Below are 19,706 nucleotides of genomic sequence, written 5' to 3' on the forward strand. Positions count from 1 at the left end.
AGCTTGGTGTGGGTTTGGTCTCTGGGATATAGACTTTGCCAGCCAAAGGATGGAGCTTGAACTTAGCTGGCAGAACTGGAAACAGAAGATTGTAAGGAAAGGGACTGAGATCAGAGTTTCTTCTCCAGGACGGATCACCCACAGCTGCCCATGGGCAGGTGATTGTCATTTTCTGGCTGAGCAGAGCAGTGTGGCCCAAGGCTGAAAGGGGAACCTGCGGCTGCTTTTGTGCAGGGGTGGTGGTGATGAGGGTGATGTGGGGGGCTGGAAGGCATGGAAGGGAAAGGATCTGACTGACTACCTGGAACCCAGGACAGATCCCACCCCAGAAAGGCGCAGTAGGGGCTCTCATCCTCCACTAGCCCGCCCCTCCCTGCCTAATTAAGGACCCTAATCAGCTTGGGGAGATTAAGGGCTCTGGCCGGCTGTATCCACGCCCCCGCCCTGGCCTGGGCTGGCAAGGAAGACCTGTGGGCGGGCGTCAAAAGGGGGACCGGCCCTGTGACCCCTCACCGGGGCCGTGGGCCCGAGCCCCGGACTTCCCGGTAAGTGTCAGAGGCCCCTCCGCTGGGATAGGGTCGGTCTGAGGGCGCAGGCGAGTCCCTGCTGACCCCTGACGCCTCCAACGGGGGGAGGGGCAAGCCGGATGGGAGCGGGAAGCCGGGGCGGCAGAAGGGGGCTTCGGGGCGGTGTCCTTGGCCCCAGTTAGTCTTCCCAGCCTCTGGAGGGGGCGGTAGCAACAGAATCATCCCATGGGTTACTCGGGCTTGGAGAAACTCTGGGTTACGGGGAGAACCCTAAGGGAGGCCGGGGGTCTCAGTCGCTCAGCCTTCTCCGTCTGTGTTCGCAGAAGCCGGCAATGACCGCCTGCGCCCGCCGAGCGGGTGGGCTTCCTGACCCCAGGCTCTGCGGCCCCGCGCGGTGGGCGGCCCTGCCCCGCCTCCCCCCGGCCCTGCCCCGGCTCCCGCTCCTGCTGCTCCTGCTCCTGCTGCAGCCCCCCGCCCTCTCCGCGGTGTTCACGGTGGGCGTCCTGGGCCCCTGGGCTTGCGACCCCATCTTCTCCCGGGCCCGCGCGGACCTGGCAGCCCGCCTGGCCGCCGCCCGCCTGAACCGCGACCCCGACCTGGCCGGCGGCCCCCGCTTCGAGGTCGCGCTGCTGCCCGAGCCGTGCCGGACGCCGGGCTCGCTGGGGGCCGTGTCCTCCGCGCTGACCCGCGTGTCGGGTCTCGTGGGTCCGGTGAACCCTGCGGCCTGCCGGCCGGCCGAGCTGCTCGCCGAAGAAGCCGGGATCGCGCTGGTGCCCTGGGGCTGCCCCGGGACGCAGGCGGCGGGCACCACGGCCCCTGCCTTGACCCCCGCAGCGGACGCCCTCTACGCCCTGCTTCGCGCATTCGGCTGGGCGCGCGTGGCCCTGGTCACCGCCCCCCAGGACCTGTGGGTGGAGGCGGGACACTCACTGTCCACGGCACTCAGGGCCCGGGGCCTGCCCGTCGCCTCCGTGACTTCCATGGAGCCCTTGGACCTGTCTGGAGCCCGGGAGGCCCTGAGGAAGGTTCGGGACGGGCCCAGGGTCACAGGTAGGCTCCCCTGCAGGGTGCGAGGAGGTCGGCGGGTCCTGCCGGCAGCCGGGCGGCGCCGCGAGCCAAGCCTCTGTCCACAGCAGTGATCATGGTGATGCACTCGGTGCTGCTGGGCGGCGAGGAGCAGCGCTACCTCCTGGAGGCCGCGGAGGAACTGGGCCTGACCGATGGCTCCCTGGTCTTCCTGCCCTTCGACACAGTCCACTACGCCTTGTCCCCAGGCCCGGAGGCCTTAGCTGCACTCGCCAACAGCTCCCAGCTTCGCAGGGCCCATGATGCCGTGCTCACTCTCACGCGCCACTGTCCCTCTGAAGGCAGCGTGTTGGACAGCCTGCGCAGGGCCCAAGAGCGCCGCGAGCTGCCCTCTGACCTCAATCTGCAGCAGGTAGATGGTCCTGGGAGGAGGGAAGAAGGCAAGGGAGAGGGGAGAGGACAGCCAAAGCGGGGAGAGGAGGATGGAGCCAATGGAGAAAGAACCACTGGCAGTTCTAGCTGTTTGGAGTTTCCTAGGTAATGCAGAGGCTCTGGCCTTGCCTGGGATCTCTTAGTGTATGGGGATTGCCTCCAGAGAGTAGGCAATGAGACCTCTCAAGTCCAACATCAAGCAGTAAGCTCTAATGAACTGTCAACTGCAAAACCTTTTGCAATTGACTTCAAAGTAAACCCATTTCCACCACCACATACTCCCAGCTGTCTAAAATAAATACTTGATGTTCTTGAAAGCAGGAAGGAGGGAGGATGCCAATCCAACCTTCATCCCTAGTTCAGAGGTATTTCCTCTGGGGCATCATCTGGTGGTCTTAGCTTTTTAAGGGCCTAGACACCTTGCAAGAAGCAGAAAGTTCCCTGGGTGGATCCAGGGGCAATCCTCACCAGATCCATAGTGCATTTCCAACATCCAGCTACTACCTAGGGTTCCCCAAGTCCCCAGAATCCCAGTTCAGATCATCTAACTTTACTCCAGCCACAAAGGAGGACTAGAAACCACTATGAGAAGGGAATTTAGATGTCAATGGGCAGTGAATTAACCACCACAAAGGCCCAGCTCACAGGGGGCTGCACGAGAGAAGGCTGTGGGTCATAGGGGTTGCAATTTCCCACCAATGCCCCTAGATTCCTCCAAGAGGACTGGAGGTGGCCAGTGGAGGCGGGGCGGTGCGGTGATGGGAATAGTCAGAAGAGAATACAGATTAGGAATCATAGTGACATGGGATGGAGGGAGGGTCGGCAGTGGAGAGAAGGAGGTTGAGAAAGTAGAGAGAAAAGCTCTTCAGCTCTCAGTAAGTACCACGGCTGTCCCCTCCGCTGCCCAAGCCTCTGAGCTTGTGAGTCACCCTTGATTCCTTGAATTCTTCGCCCCCACTTCCAGACATCAAGCACTGTTACTGTTACTTCCTAAAGATCATTTGAATTCGTCCACTTTCTCCATCTTTACTGTCACTGCCCTGATTCAGGCCACAGCACCCCCAGCCCAAATCCCAAAACATAATCTCTCAGACGGTCTTTGCTTCAACACTCACCTGCCCAACACCCTTTTCCACCCAACAACCAGATCAAGCTTCAGAAATCTGACAGATCTCACCCTGTCGTGCCCCTGTTCAAAGCCTCACAGAGACTTCTGTTGCCCTGGATAGATGCAGGCCTCTCCACATGGCTTACCAGCTCTCCTGTCTTTCTCTCTCTTCCACCTTCCATGAACTTCAACCAGACCAAGCTACTCTGGGTTCTCTAAATGTGTCCTTCTCTTTTGCCTCTGAGCTTCTGAGTGTGCTGTGTCCTCTCTCTTGTCCCTGCCTGCCCTGGATAATTCTGACTCATCCCACAGCTCCTTCTGTCCCCAGCCTAGGTTGGAGACACCCATTCCTGTCTCTACAGCTCCCTCAGTTTCTCTACTTTTACTCATTGCACTGCCTGAACACCCCTGTCTCTTTGGCAAGAAGAAAGGTTCCTTGAGACAGGGTCTGTCTTGTACACTGATACATCTTTGGTGCTCTGCACAGTGCCTGGCTCTCTGAGAGATGGCAACTGGGAATAATAGAGAGGCCTGATAAGCTCAGGTGGTAACAATGGAGAAGGTTTTTTGTTTGTTTTGTTTTTGTTTAGTTTTGTTTTTTGTTTTTTTAAGGAAAAACAGAAAATAGAGGCCAACCAAAAGATAGGTGAGAAGGCTTTCAGGTGAATGGTAGGTGATGAGATTAAAACTATATTCTGGGCAACCAACAGGAAGAAGAGAGAATCTACAGGTGATGTAGAGTTAGAATCAGCCAATGGTCAGAGAGGAGGCTGAGTCCTGAAAAGAGGAACCAGTTAGTGGAGAGAGCAGGTGTGACAGCCAATAGGGGAGGGAGGAAGAGATAGCCAATGGAAAGAGGGGAAGAGTTAGCCAATGGGGAGGGACAAAGAGTTAGCTAATGGGGAGGGAGGAAGAGCTAGCCAATGGGGAGAGATGAAACATTAGCCAATGGGGAGGAAGGAAGAGATAGCCAATGGAGAGGGTGGAAGAGATAGCCAACGGGAAGGGAGGAAGAGTTAGCCAATGGGGAGGGAGGAAGAGATAGCCAATGGGGAGGGATCCTGGGAACAACTAACTGGAAGGTGGGAACAGTGGATACCCTGGGCTTGACCGGCTGTGAAAGAATTGGTGTGGCCAGGGAATTCTGGTCTGTCTGTGGACTGTGACCCTGACCTGTGAGCCCCTACTGTCCTTCTCCAGGTCTCTCCACTCTTTGGCACCATCTATGACGCGGTCTTCTTGCTGGTGAGGGGCGTGGCAGAAGCGCGGGCTGCCGCGGGTGGCAGATGGGTGTCCGGAGCAGCTGTGGCCCGCCACGTCTGGGATGCGCAGGTCCCTGGCTTCTGCGGGGACCTAGGAGGAGACGAGGAGCCTCCATTCGTGCTGCTAGACACGGACGCAGTGGGAGACCGGCTTTTTGCCACATACATGCTGGATCCTACCCGGGGCTCCCTTCTCTCCGCCGGGACCCCGATGCACTTCCCGCGTGGGGGATCAGCACCCGGACCTGACCCCTCGTGCTGGTTCGATCCAAACAACATCTGCGGTGGAGGTGAGGGCAAGCACCCCAGCCCCCACTGAGAGAATCCCCATGGACCATCCACGAAGTGGTGAAAGAGAGTGGATTCTATCCTGTAATCCATCTTCGATGCCCTTCTAGGCCCTCTCCCCGCCCCTGGCTTGCACAGGACCCCTCTCTTGCTGAGCTCCAAAGCCCTCTTGGAAACTTTCTAGCATTCCCAGACTCTCCCCTTTGAGGAATCTATGACCTCCCCCTAGAGGTCATAGGCCTGCCAAATGCTGGCCCCCATCCCCCTTTCCTGGAGGGGCCAGCATTTGGCATGACTCCATGCCTCCCTAGAGAAGAGGCCTTCCCTGGTATCGCTCCTCAGTATACCTCCTGTCACTGTCCCTTCAGGACTGGAGCCGGGCCTCGTCTTTCTTGGCTTCCTCCTGGTGGTTGGGATGGGGCTGGCTGGGGCCTTCCTGGCCCATTATGTGAGGTGAGTAGTGGAATGAGGTAAGTAGGAAGTGAGTTTGTGCCAGAAATGGAAGTCTGCATCAAAAACAGCAGTCTGGGTTCACTCAAGAGTAGAAGAGATTTTTCTTGGGGTGAGGGGGTTCTGGTGGGCTGGTAGAGTCCCAGGGATGTCTGGTTTGGGGATGGCTGCCCTCCAGGACCCCTCCCCTGAGCCAGCATTATCCCTCCACCCCATCCCCTGCTGCTCTCTTCTCACGGATCTTGGTGCCCTTGGTGGAGATGACCTCTTTCTCCACCAGGCACCAGCTACTTCACATTCAAATGGTCTCCGGTCCCAACAAGATCATCCTGACTGTGGACGACATCACCTTTCTCCACCCACATGGGGGCACCTCTCGAAAGGTGGGGGAGGCAGGGAGGCAGGAGCCAGTTGTCTTCTTTCTGTAAATTTGGTTCCTTCCCTGGGAAAGTCCCCACCCCAGCTCCCTACTTGGGAAGCCTGATTTCTACCCCAGTTCTGTCCCAAGTCTGAAGTGTAGGGATCAGCACCCTCATCTGTGCAATGAGGGTAACAGTACCTGTCCTGACTACTTTCCTGGGTGGGAGGTGAAGCTCCAACAAGAAAATGAATGTTTGCTTTGTAAACTGTAAAGCGTGCACTTGGGGAGTAATGTCATTATCACCTTCCCTCATTGAGATTCCTTCGCCTCCCATCTTTACATCCCCAAAACTCAGCCTGACCTCAACCCAGGACTCTGACACCAGAATATATTTTGACCTCTTGCATTGACCTCTACCTGCTAGGTGGCCCAGGGGAGTCGATCAAGTCTGGCTGCCCGCAGTATGTCAGACGTTCGCAGTGGCCCCAGCCAACCCACGGACAGCCCCAACGTTGGCGTCTATGAGGTGAGCCTGACCCCAGCCAGACAGAGAGACAGTAGGGGAAGAATGCTCAGGCCCTGGGCAGAGGGGAGGCGTACTCTCAAGAGGACAGGGAGTCATGCCAGATCCTGCAGGCTCCAGGAGATGGGGGATGGGAGCCCAGACAGGATCTAGGGAAAGGTCATGGATCCCTCAAAGGGAAGAACCTAAGAATCTTCCCTCTCCAAGGATTTTTCCCTAGCCACTATCTGGGTGAGGGCTCCTCAAAAGCTAATCACAGTGACCCAGAGACTGAAGGCTGGAGCTGCTGGGGAGCATGCTGGGACCAGCATGTAACCTGGTGTGGCCACTGAGGCCATCTCCTACCCGATCAGAGCCTCTGGCCCTACCCCTCAGCATTTCCACACAATCCAGACCAGACTCAGGAACAGCAACCCCTAGAGGGGGAAAAGAAAGTCACAAAAGTATTAGGACATAAACTTTGGGGCTGGTAAATCTGAATGTGGTCAAGTGGAGGGGAGATAATGAGAACAGATTCAGAGAGAGCTGAGAGTGCTGAGCAAATCAAGAGAGTAGAAATTTAAAGCTCCTGGGCTTCAGGTCACGGGAAGGAATGCAACGGCTCCTATCATGTCACCTGGAGATTATCACGGCCAATTCTCAGAGGAGGCACTATTGTCATTTGGGGCAGATTGTCCTAAATTGAATAGGACTACTCTGTGCCTTGAAGAATGTTCAGTGTTTCTTGTCTCTGGCCCTGTCCACCAAATGTAGCTCCTAGTTTTTGTGACAATTAAAAATGTCCCCACATTTATTTCCAAATGCTCCTTAGGGGTCAGTACTAAACCCCAATCCCCTTCTAGTCCAAATCCCTTATAAGCAGACAGGGCTACCTGCGTAATTAGCGAGATCCAGGGCAAGATAGAAATGAGGGGCTCCTCGTTCATTCAAGATGATGGCAGGAGGTCATTGAACCAAGTTCGGGCCTTTCTGAGATGAGGCCCTGTGTGACTGCACAGGTCCCATGCCCATGCACTGGCCCTGCCAACAGCTGAGGATGAGGTCCAGCATCCGGAGGGGAGCTGTCTATAGTTCAGTTACTTTACAATAAAGCCTGATCTATCCAGATTCTTTACTCCCAGAACATGCTCTCTCATGGCAGTGGATGGTGATGAGGGTTGTGATGTCGATGATGCTTGTGGTTGTATTAATTCACTTAATAGGACTATTGGTGGGCACCCCTGGGGTAGTGAGGACAGCCATCCATAGCTTCTGAATATCTGTCATCCAGGGGTGGGTCCTCTCCCAGCTGCCCGTGAAGCGGATGGGCAGACATCAAACCCCTTGCTTCAATGCATTTTGTCACATGGAAGATGCATTCTGGGACAGTGAGCCAATGGAAATGGGGGGGAGGGGTCCATCATGGGATTTTAAGAGACTGAGTTCCCTACCCCCATCCTCTTTGCTGCAGGGAGACAGGGTTTGGCTGAAGAAATTCCCAGGGGATCAGCACATAGCTATCCGCCCAGCAACCAAGACGGCCTTCTCCAAGGTGAGACTTGGGCCTGTGATGGGGCCTAGGTGGCCATCGGTTTCTCCCTTCTTGCCTTCTCTTTGCAGCTGGGTACAGAGGTAGGTCTCAGTTAAGTGTCCCCTCTGGCTGAGTGTGGTGGCTTATACATGTAATCTTGGCATTTTGAGAGGCAGATGTGAGGGAAGATCACCTGAGGCCAGGAGTTCAAGACCAGCCTGGGCAACATAAAGAATCCCCGTCTCTCCAAAACGTTAAAAATTAGCTGGGTATGGCGTCACATGCCTGTAGTCCCAGCTACTCTTTGGAGGGTGAGGAGGGAGGATTGTTTGAGCCCAGGAGTTGGAGGTTACCATAAGCTGTGATCATACTACTGCACTGCAGCCTTGGTGACAGAGCAAGACCCTGTCAAAATTAAGAAAAAAAAAGTTATTTCCTTCACCCTGGAGTAGGCTTTCATTATTCCCTGTCACACCACTAGTTCTTTCCTTCGATCTTGTTGCAATGTGTAGTTATATGTTCATCTGTCTGCCTGCTTGTTTCTGCCTCTCTTACTGGACTGTAAGCTGAGTGAGGGCCTCCTCCTTCCCCTCCATTGTATTCCCAGCACCCAACACAGTGTCTGGAACATTAGAGAGACGCAGTGAATGTTTGTTGAGCAAATGATAGAAAATAAAAAATGACTCACGTCTGTAATCCCAGCACTTTGGGAGGCCGAGGCGTGTGGATCACCTGAGGTCAGAAGTTCAAGACCAGCCTGGCCAACATGGTGAAACCCCGTCTCAACTAAAAATACAAAGAAATTAGCTGGGCATGGTGGCGGGCGCCTGTAATCCCAACTACTTCAGGAGGCTGAGGCAGGAGAATCACTTGAACCTGGGAGGCAGAGGTTGCAGTGAGCCGAGATGGTGCCATTGCACTCCAGCCTGAGTGACAAGAGTGAAACTCTGTCTTAAAAAAAGAGAAAAGAAAAAAATGAGTTTCTGGTTCTGTCGGGCCACTTTTGCAGAATAACCCTAGACGTTCTGAATGAAGTGGAAAGTTGGCAAGGAGGCTGTAAAATGGCTTATTCTGGTCCTTACGACCTTAGTGTCTCCCTTTACCTCCACACCATGCAGCCTGGGCCTGGCCTCCTTCCCTGATTCCTCTACAGGAGCTCTTGGTCACAGATGCAGTGACTTAAGTGGACTATGTGTATGGGGTTAATGAACTTGATCACCATTTAACACCAGGTGTTTATTTATTTATTTTTTTTTTTTTTGAGACTGAGTCTCGCTCTGGCGCCCAGGCTGGAGTGCAGTGGCCAGATCTCAGCTCACTGCAAGCTCCGCCTCCCGGGTTCACGCCATTCTCCTGCCTCAGCCTCCCGAGTAGCTGGGACCACAGGCGCCGCCACCTCGCCCGGCTAATTTTTTGTGTTTTTAGTAGAGACGGGGTTTCGCCGTGTTAGCCAGGATGGTCTCGATCTCCTGACCCTGTGATCCGCCCGTCTCGGCCTCCCAAAGTGCTGGGATTACAGGCTTGAGCCACCTCGCCCGGCCAAACACCAGGTGTTTAAAATGAAAAGTATCCACCAAAATTTTCCGACAGGCACAGTGGCTTACGCCTGTAATCCCAGCACTTTGGGAGGCCGAGGCAGGCGGATCATGAGGTCAGGAGATCAAGACCATCCTGGCTAATATGGTGAAACCCCGTCTCTACTGAAAATACAAAAAAATTAGCCAGGCATGGTGGCGGGTGCCTGTAGTCCCAGCTACTTGGGAGCCTGAGGCAGGAGAATGGTATGAACCCGGGAGGCGGAGCTTGCAGTGAGCCGAGATCGCACCACTGCACTTTAGCCTGGGCAACACAGCGAGACTCCATCTCAAAAAAAAAAAAAAAGAAAAAGAAAAAAAAAGTATCCCCTTATTGGGCATGTGGACCAAGGACAATCTAGAAAGGGCACCAGTCAGCCAGCTAAGCCACCTTTTTTTCCAGCATGCCCCAATTGTGAGGTCACTGTCCTGCAGCACAGTCAGTCCTGTCTTCCCTAACTTGGGGAGGGTGGGAGTCTCAGACCTGATTGACACAATGATGTAACGCCCAGCACAGCAGCTACCGGCTCGGTTGCAGGCACAAGCCATTTCTGGTGTCCTTTGAAAGTGGCACAGCTTCAGGCCAGGCATGGTGGCTCATGCCTGTAATCCCAGCACTTTGGGAGGCCGAGGTGGGTGGACCACCTGAGGTCAGGAGTTCAAGATCAGCCTGGCCAACATAGCGAAACCCCGTCCCTATTAAAAATACAAAAATTAGCCAGGTATGGTGGCACACACCTGTAATCCCAACTATTCAGGAGGCTGAGACGGGAGAATCACTTGAGCTCAGGATGCGGAGGTTGCAGTGACCCGAGACTGGCCAACTGCACTCCAGCCTGGGTGATAGTATAAGACTATCTGAAAAAAAAAAATAAATAAATAAATAAAAGAAAAGAAAGAAAGTGGCATAGCTCCTCCTTGGTTCTCCCAGCAAAGGCTGTTAAGTGAGAAGGAGAGGATGGTGGTTCCAGGAGCTTGTCCTTCATGAGCTGTTTCCCTTAAGACCCAGGCAGTTCAAAGTTTTATGGTTGGGGCCAGGCGTGGTGGCTCAGGCCTATAATCCCAGCACTTTGAGAGGCTGAGGTGGGAGGGTCATTTGAAGCCTGGAGTTCAAGACCAGCCTGGACAATATAGCAAGGCCCCAATCTCTACAGAAAAAAAATGTAAAATGTTGTCTAGGCATGGTGGCACAAGCCTGTAGTCCCAGCTATTTAGGAGGCTGAGGTCGGAGGATCGCTTGAACCCAGGAATGCAAGGTAGCAGTGACTTATGATCATGCCGCTACATACCAGTCTGGGCAACAGAGTGAGACCTAGTGTCTAAAAAAAAAAAAGGCTTATGATCAATAAATCCGAACCTGCCTAGGTCCTGATCACCAATGCAAAATTGTCTTTTCATTCACAGCATTAGGCTAAACCATACTCGGTATCCGAACAGTGGCCCTTGACTATATTGTTTTTTCCAAAAAGAGAACTGTGTGTAGAAGAGAGCCTCCCTACATACCCTATCAACCATTTCATCCACCATTTGTACAAATCTCATCTTCTGAGTTTGGATACTCAAAAACAGATCTTGATTAACAGCGCCTCCCCGCATTGCCCCTGGGCAGAAAATGCCAGTCAACTATCCCCCTCTCAGCTCCAGGAGCTCCGGCACGAGAACGTGGCCCTCTACCTGGGGCTCTTCCTGGCTCAGGGAGCAGAAGGCCCTGCGGCCCTCTGGGAGGGCAACCTGGCTGTGGTCTCAGAGCACTGCACGCGGGGCTCCCTCCAGGACCTCCTCGCTCAGAGAGAAATAAAGCTGGACTGGATGTTCAAGTCTTCCCTCCTGCTGGACCTTATCAAGGTGTGTGTCGGGGGGTGGTGGGGTGACGTCCTGGGGGCAGGGATGGGGAGCAAGGGAACCAAGCAGGCTGAGGCTGCCTCTTACCCTACCCATTCCAAGGGAATAAGGTATCTGCACCATCGAGGCGTAGCTCATGGGCGGCTGAAGTCACGGAACTGCATAGTGGATGGCAGATTCGTACTCAAGATCACTGACCACGGCCACGGGAGACTGCTGGAAGCACAGAAGGTGCTACCGGAGCCTCCCAGAGCAGAGGGTAAGAGTCCCCTGCGCAGAGCAGCATCCACCGGGATCCCCATTATTTCAAGGGCTTCTCCCCTGCTTCCTCCCTACCTCCGCCCTCGCACTCTCTCCATCCGGCATCCACCAGACACAACTGCTACAGAAAAAGATCTCGTGGCCTCTGAGAGGGTGGGCTCTGTGACTGAGGAGACGGGGCTGCTGGGGGCGGGACTTGTGCCTGAGCTGCCTGCAGCTGGGTTTGCTCTAACTGGAAGTTTGCCTGAGGGTGGGGCTTGCGCTCAAGAGATGAACCTTCCCTGGGCACCACCTTGTCTGAAGGGCAAGGCCTATTCATGAGGGCCAGGCTTTCTCTGAGACGGCTCCTAGAGATAGTTGTAGGGCTGGTCTCAGGTTGCAGGGTCTCAGACTGGTCTCAGGCTGCAGAGTTGGTGGTGTCTGGGTGCCAACCTGGGCTTTCTGATGAGGGTGGGAGTCTTTCCCAGTGGCCCCACAGCCCCTTCCCCATCCCCAGACCAGCTGTGGACAGCCCCGGAGCTGCTTAGGGACCCGGCCCTGGAGCGCCGGGGAACGCTGGCTGGTGACGTCTTTAGCTTGGCCATCATCATGCAAGAAGTGGTGTGCCGCAGTGCCCCTTACGCCATGCTGGAGCTCACTCCCGAGGGTAAGGCTGCCCTGTGCATGGAGTTCGGGCCAGAGGGGCACCCTGCAGTTAGAACAGAGCCAGCCTCTCTCTCTCCTCTAAAGCAAAGCCCAGTGATGAAACTCAATTATACGGAGGCCCCTTAAAGCTGGCGTCTGCGGGTCCCGGTACAGAAAGCCGTGCATGGCCGGCGGGGGAGGGTGGTTCATGAGGTCCTAACACAACAGCTTCCTCTGTCTTGATCCTGGACCCAAACTGCTCCCACAACTGACAGAGCAGGCTCCTCTCTGTTCTCAGGGGTCCCTGGGAGGAGCAAGGGAGGGGGCGTGGGTAAGAGGGTAGTCCAATCTGGTTCCAATCTACATCCCTTCCCCACAGGACTCTGAGCAAGCTACTTGATCACTTATCCCTCACTTGTCTTACATACAATAAATGTTAGTTTCTTTGCCTATGTCCCCTCTTACTGACCCCCAGAGTTCGAGGTCCTCTTGTTCCTCCTAGCAACCCCCTTCCACACCGTACTCTCCCTCCACACACACACACTGAAGCTCTGATGTAAAGAAACCCCTGCCAGGCACCCCCTCCCACATCTTGGTCTTCAACAGTCAGGCCAGGGTCAGAGGCAGCTTGTGTTCTAGGGCACTCCCCCTCACTGTCCTCTCATGCCTCCAGAAGTGGTGCAGAGGGTGCGGAGCCCCCCTCCACTGTGTCGACCCTTGGTGTCCATGGACCAGGCACCTGTCGAGTGTATCCACTTGATGAAGCAGTGCTGGGCAGAGCAGCCGGAACTTCGGCCCTCCATGGACCACACTTTCGACCTGGTCAGGGGCTGGGAGTGGGCAAGGACTGGGCTGGCCTCTGGGATCCCTGATGCTTGTCAGCAACCTGAGACAGCTGCAGGCAGGCAGGCTGGCAGGACCTCTGGCCTTCCAGGCTGCCTCCTAAGGAGTAGCCTGAGGACTTGGGGTTTGGTGGGGCAGAATTAGAATGGCGGCTGTGGAGGCCTTTGGAGTGGGACATGGAGTTCTGTCTGGGTGGGAGGAATATTCAATTCAATTCAAATAACATTGATTGAGAACCAAGTATGTGCTTGGCCTCCTGTGACAGAAAGACCGTTGGCCTGGGAGTCCAAGGATTGGGCTGGCTCCAGTGCCCTGTCAATTACTAGCTGAGAACAACTGCTCTCTGGGAAGCCTCATTTCCCACGTGCCTCCTAATCATGTCTGAAAACACAGTGCCTAGCACCCCAGGGGTGCTTGACGAACGGTAGATGAATGGTGGTGGGGAGGGGGGTGTTCAGAGTGAACAGCCCCGTGAGAGGGCCCATGAGGGGGGCATGAAAAGGGCATGGCAGCCCAGGCCTTCAGCAGCTTCACCTGCTTCCTTCTATGGCTAGTTCAAGAACATCAACAAGGGTCGGAAGACGAACATCATTGACTCGATGCTTCGGATGCTGGAGCAGTACTCCAGTAACCTGGAGGATCTGATCCGGGAGCGCACAGAGGAGCTGGAGCTGGAAAAGCAGAAGACAGACCGGCTGCTTACACAGATGCTGCCTCCGTGGGTGCCAGTGGGAAGGGGTGGGCTGGGAGGGCAGCTGGAGCCCAGCCAGGCAGAGTGGCCCCCAGGTGACCTCACCGCCTGCTATCCCTAGGTCTGTGGCTGAGGCCTTGAAGACGGGGACACCAGTGGAGCCTGAATACTTTGAGCAAGTGACACTGTACTTCAGTGACATAGTGGGCTTCACCACCATCTCTGCCATGAGTGAGCCCATTGAGGTGGTGGACCTGCTCAACGACCTCTACACGCTGTTTGATGCCATCATTGGTTCCCACGATGTCTACAAGGTGGAGTGTGTAGGGGCCAAGCCCTCCTGACCTTCAATTCAGCTTCACCAGCCTCCAGCCCAGCCGTTCCTGCTCAGCCCCTAGCCTACCTGCCCAATCAGTCTTCTTTCCCAGACCTCCTGTCCCTTATTTATTCCTCCAGTCCCCAGCTCAGTCCCTCCACTAGCAACCTGGTTCTGCACTAACCCCAGGTGGACCCCGTGACAAGAGGCAATCGCTTTGTGTACGGGGGAGGAATACTCAAAAGGGAATTCACACAACTCCTTCTTCCCCCAGGTGGAGACAATAGGGGACGCCTATATGGTGGCCTCGGGGCTGCCCCAGAGGAATGGGCAGCGACACGCGGCAGAGATCGCCAACATGTCGCTGGACATCCTCAGTGCTGTGGGCACTTTCCGCATGCGCCATATGCCCGAGGTTCCCGTGCGCATTCGCATAGGCCTGCACTCAGGTAACGCCCGGGTCTTCCCAGGCTCCAGCCCATCTCCCTCTTTAGGGCCTGGCTCCAAATTTCTTGTAGAGGAGGCAACTCATGGAGTGGGGAGTGGGGCTTACCTTGAAGAGGATGCGCTTAACAAGGCTTATTTGGGGAGCTGGTGGAGGTTATGGGTGCGAAGATCGTCCAAGGCCCTACCCAGGTGCAGCCCAGCTGCCGGTCCTGCTAGCCCCGCCAACCCCCAGCATCTCCACAGGTCCATGCGTGGCAGGCGTGGTGGGCCTCACCATGCCACGGTACTGCCTGTTTGGGGACACGGTCAACACCGCCTCACGCATGGAGTCCACCGGGCTGCGTGAGTGTGATGGGGACAAGATGGGGAGGTGGGAGGGGGACACGGGAGGTGAGTCCCGAGCTCACGGCGTCCCCCACCGCCACAGCTTACCGCATCCACGTGAACTTGAGCACCGTGGGGATTCTCCGTGCTCTGGACTCGGGCTACCAGGTGGAGCTGCGAGGCCGCACGGAGCTGAAGGTGAGGCAGGACCCTGCCCCCTCCTGGAGGCCCCGCCTTGTCCTGAGGCCCCGCCCATCCCGGGCCACGGCTGCAACCTCCCCTCACCCTTCCTGACCCGGTCTCCCAGTTCCATCCAGACCTCGAGATCCCCCACCCCTCGCCCGAGTCAGCCTAAGTCCTTCCCTCTCCCATGTCTCCTCAGGGCAAGGGCGCCGAGGACACTTTCTGGCTAGTGGGCAGACGCGGCTTCAACAAGCCCATCCCCAAACCGCCTGACCTGCAACCGGGGTGAGTGGCTGGCCTCCGTGGCAGGGCGAGGGACGAGGGATCGCTGCCTCCGGCTCTGTGTCTGACGCCCCGCGCGTGAGGCAGCGATGACGTGGGCCCTGTCCCCCACGCCCCATTCCCCTTCCCTGAGGTCACCGCCCCCTCCTTGCAGGTCCAGCAACCACGGCATCAGCCTGCAGGAGATCCCACCCGAGCGGCGACGGAAGCTGGAGAAGGCTCGGCCGGGCCAGTTCTCTTGAGAAGTGAGGCCCGGCCCCGGACAGGTGCTGCCCCCTCCGCCCCCACCCCAACTGCCGCGTCCCCTCTGCTGCCTGCAGAACGTCCCACCCAAGCCAGGTGTCCCAATTCCTTTCTGACTTCAGAGAGCCGAGGCGGGTTCCTAAACCCCGGGGCTTCCCCTGGCAGGCAAGCACCCGCTGCAGACATTTTGGCTCAGTAGGTCTGGAGTGGTCTGGGAATCCAGGCTTAGGAAACTCTATATTGGGGCCTTCTGTGACCCCTTCCCTGGCCCTATCTCATCCCCATCACATAAACCTGGCTTCCCCAGAAGCCTCACAGGCTGTGCATTGCACAGGAGACAACTCTAGGGGGCAGCAGTCACCAGAGGACAATGTGAAAGCGGAAGCCCTGCTCACTCCCCTCCTGCAGGAAACTGACCCATGACCCGCTCCTTCCTAGGTGAACCCCACGACCCCTTTCCTCAACTTCCCTCTGAGATACCCCTCTTTTCTTCAGGATTGTTCTGGAAGGTCCTTTTCCTGAAAGTTGCTGCTATCGGTGACTGGAAGTCTGGCTAATGCTGGTGGACTCTGCCCAGCTCTGCCTCAAAGGATTTTGGGCCTTTACAAGAGCTGGTTGCAAACCAGCCACGTGACCTTGGGAAAGTATCACGCACTGTCTGCTGTGATCCCCTCAGTGGCGAAATGAGGGGTGGCCTAAATGGTTCCCATGGCCCCTGTGCCCCTGACAGCTGGGTGGCTGTGGCCCTCAGCACCAGGAACCCTGAATCCATCAGGGGATGTGAGGGTCAGGGATTCTCCGCTTCCCAGTGTCTCTCAAGGACCCAGGAAGGAGGATCTGGGATTGATGCCCCAACCCCAGAGGAAGTGGAAACCCCAGAGGAAGTGGAGTTCTGTTCCACCAGAGCAGGATTTGTCACATGGCCTGAGTGGGCAAGGGCTTCTGTTCAGCCTCAAGCTTCATTCCTATCTCCATCTCCCACTAGTCAGAAACTGGCTCCTTCTCCTTGGCACAATCAGGTAATGCCCAAGTGCAGAGAAAAGCTTGCTTCAAGGCTTTGGGGAAAGGAAATTGCACCACACCTTGACTAACCAGAACACCCAAAGAAGAGCAGCATTCTCTGTTTAACTGGGAGCTGCTGAGCAAGCAGTTGGACAGAAAATCCTCTCTACTTAGCTTTTTTTTTTTTTTTTTTGAGTCTCACTTCGTCACCCAGGCTGGAGTGCAGTGCAGTGACACAATCTCGACTCACTGCAACCTCCTCCTCTCAGGGTCAAACAATTCTCCTACCTCAGCCTTTCTAGTAGCTGGGATTACAGGTACCTGCCACCACGCCTGCGTAATTTTTTTTTTTTTTTTTTTTGTGATTTTAGTAGAGACGGGGTTTCACTATGTTGCCCAGGGTGGTCTTGAACTGACCTTAAGTGATCTGCCCACCTCGGCCTCCCAAAGTGCTGAGATTACAGGTGTGAGACACCACGCCTGACCTCTGCTTAGATCTTCGCAACAATTACCAATGCCCTGTCCTGGCAAGTCCCCAACTGAAGTTTCCTTTGTGAAACTCTGACCTTCTAGAGCCTGGGCCTTGGCACATTTGACTCTCGGTGTCTGTCACCCTTGCTACAGACCCTGGAAGAAGTTTGCAGCAGGCTAGGAAACCACCTAGGCTGCCACCAGAGGTAGGGAGTATCCAGTCCCTGGAGGGGTGAAGGCAGAACTGGAGACATCATTGACCAGGGGTACGACAGTGAGAGGGAATTCTGGAACTAAACCTTCACTACGCCAAGTGTGGTTGGTGGGCCAGGGTCAGCATTGCCTGCGAACTCGTTAGAAATGAAGGCTCTCAGGGCCCCACCCCAGACCTGCTGAGTCAAGATCTGCATTTTAACAAGTTCCTGCAAAATATTGACATGCTCATTAAAGTTTCTGAATCATAGAACTAAATCACCCTAAGATCTTTAAATCTTAGAATCTCTAAGGGTCTCATAAAGCCAGGCTGGAAACTAGCCACTAAACTTGTTTTGTTTGGCCTATGGAGTGTTTCATTTTGAGCTAACATTTAAAAATCAAGAGCTTCCACATTTTAAAAATGTATAGCAGATTTCCCCCTTCTCTTGAAATCGGAAGCCTCACATGAGGTTTGTGTCACCACTTAACCACATTCTGCTGCGGCTAAAGAGTAACGGTCCCCTTTATCCAGATACCACCACTCCCCACAGACTCCGGGACACCAAGATTTTCTGAACATTCCTTTATATTCCCTACTGGTGCCTGTAGACACTGAGCTTGGGACTCTTTAGCAGGTATTAGGATTATAGGGGCCCCTGGAGGGAGCTTTGCCTTTTTTTTTTAACTGATTCATGACTTCCACAGGCTTAGTGGTGTTCCCCTCCTTCCTAAAGGTAAAGGAAGAATGTATCAAACATCGAAAACCCAGCACTTGTAAGTTCTGGTTACCTAAGGTAATGTTGCTAGAGAGAGCAATTTAGAGCAATTTCAAAAACATTTTAAATTGTGTTTGAACATGATGAATTAAAGATTAAAAACAAAACAAATCCCAGACATGCACACACACAAATTTTTAAAAGTTATTTACATTCTTGAAGATTTTCCTTAAGATTTTCTCTGTACTTAGGTCCCAGGGATTGAAGGGCAGATTCACATCTCTGGCCTTGGGCCTGACCATGTGGACAGAGCTCTCAGTCTCCTGTCTCTTCCCTCCCGTACCCGACCCTCCTGCCCTTCTCCTTCCTTCCCTCTATCCCTGCCTGCAAGGGCCTGGAATAGTTAATGGTGTGAGATTTCGGCAGCCTCAAGGAAGAGTCCAGGATTCGGTGCAGAGAGATTAGCTGGGACAGGCTTGGGCAGGGCTCCCCCCAGAAGCAGAGAAGAATGAGCCAGAGGGCAGACGCAGTTTGAGGTAGAAGTGGAGTGGGCAGGGCTGAGCCGGTTCCTTCCCAGCTTCGCTCAGCCTCCTTCCCAGGCTGGCCTCGAGCTCAAGTGACCAGATGTGATGGGGAGAAGAGCCCTGACCCCTCCCCAGCTAGAAGAACTTGGGGAACCGCCAACCCAGAGTTCACAGATCTAGTGGGAGAAGAGAAGGGAAAAGATGAAGCCTGAGCCTCTCCTCTCTCTGTTCCTGTCTCCCTCTCTGCCCTATTCTCCTCTCTTTGTGTCCCCACAGTCCCCTTTCTGCCTGGCAGTCTCTCCCTGCCTTTCTCTGCAGTTTCCATCCTTTCTCTGGAAATCTCATTTCCTGGACCCAGTCAGTTATCCAGTCTCAGGGCTCTGCTGACTCAAGTCCTCCCCACGCTGTTCCTGGGGACTGGGCAACTCCCAGCGCATGAGAGCACCAGGGCCTGGCTTGGCACTGGGCATCCCCCACCTTCAGATGTGTTTACACTACCTCTGCCAGCTGGCCTGCGCCAGGAGCCCACACTCGGGGTTGTCCTTGCCTTGGAGATGGCTCTGTAGCTGGCAGAGCAGTGATGGCCAAAGCAGGGACCTCTCATAGCTGCTGCTTCAATCCACAGCAGAGACTGTACAGCGTGTCCCGGGGCTCACCCGGCGCCTTTTTTTTTGGTGTGTGCTGCTCCTCAGGTCCTGGGCCCTGCTCCCTGTCCCATCTGCAGTGGACTCCCGGCACTCCCTTTGAGGAGGTGGGGTGAACTGCTCCTTGGCAGGGATTTGTGACACTGCACTGCTGGGCTGTGTTCCCTGGGCTCTTCTGGACCTTGCACCGTGGATACCAGGGCACGTGCCGTGGTACCTGGGTCCTGGGAGGGTGGCTGAAATAAAGGCGTGCTGTCTTCCATGTCGTGGTGTGTGCTTCTTTTAGCCCGGAGGGGTAGTCTTGACACCCCCATCTCTGGAATGCTCAACCCTGGCATTTCCAGGGAGGATTTCAGATAGGGTTGAACCTTAGAGATGGCCTGAAGAGGGGAAGTGGCTGGGGACAACAGCCCCCAGGAACTCCTCTGCTCAGAGAACCAGCCGCGGAAGTCTCAGGCCTCTCAGGCTGCTGGAAAAGACCAGGGTCTCTGATGCTTTTGAGGTGGGTGATGTGACTTCATCCCTTGATTGTATGCAGGAGAGAAGAAGAGAAGGACAGAGCTTATCTATGCCATGACTCCATGACCCATGGACCATAACCTACAACCACGGGAGCCAGAGTCCAAGACTGAAGGAACAGGGCCCCCAGATGGGAAAGGTGAGGTCCACTGGTCTCCGGGCAGGACCTCACCAACAACCCACACTCCACCTCTGACCCCTCACAAACCTGCCGGTGGAGCTCTAGAGCAGGAGAGACTATTCCAAAATCACCAGTGGGTGTCTGGCCCCTAAGTTTTCTGGGAGCCCAGCTGTTCCTGTGCCAGGCCCAATGTCCCAGACAGGATGACCCGTAATGGACATCTGCTGTTCTGCCTTCCTACATCTGTCCTGCTGGGCATCCGGCAGCCATCTGTGCCCCATTCTGGCTAGAACTGACTGCTGACTTTCCCCTTCAGGCCAGCCCAATCATTCTGTTCCTCTGGCCTCAAAGACAGACAGGTGAGCTGGGCCAGGCTGATGAAGCTCGGTGCTGGGAC

General features: G+C 55.2%; 1 protein-coding gene across 1 annotated transcript; it reads left to right on the plus strand.

The window, feature by feature from the left end:
* Window positions 1–756: 756 nt before the first annotated feature.
* On the plus strand, window positions 757–19,037 carry LOC105473858 (guanylate cyclase 2D, retinal). Its single transcript, XM_011727986.3, has 19 exons — window positions 757–1,577; window positions 1,661–1,965; window positions 4,294–4,645; window positions 5,012–5,096; window positions 5,374–5,476; window positions 5,879–5,980; window positions 7,428–7,508; window positions 10,700–10,906; window positions 11,006–11,162; window positions 11,661–11,810; window positions 12,462–12,610; window positions 13,186–13,349; window positions 13,444–13,636; window positions 13,913–14,087; window positions 14,329–14,427; window positions 14,513–14,607; window positions 14,792–14,877; window positions 15,029–15,140; window positions 15,613–19,037. Exons 1-18 carry the CDS (start codon window positions 860–862, stop codon window positions 15,114–15,116), a joined length of 3,309 nt encoding a protein of 1,102 aa, XP_011726288.2. The 5' UTR covers window positions 757–859; the 3' UTR covers window positions 15,117–15,140; window positions 15,613–19,037.
* The last annotated feature ends 669 nt before the right edge of the window (window positions 19,038–19,706 follow it).

Source organism: Macaca nemestrina, chromosome 17, assembly GCF_043159975.1.
Source record: "Macaca nemestrina isolate mMacNem1 chromosome 17, mMacNem.hap1, whole genome shotgun sequence".
Classification (NCBI taxonomy): domain Eukaryota; kingdom Metazoa; phylum Chordata; class Mammalia; order Primates; family Cercopithecidae; genus Macaca; species Macaca nemestrina.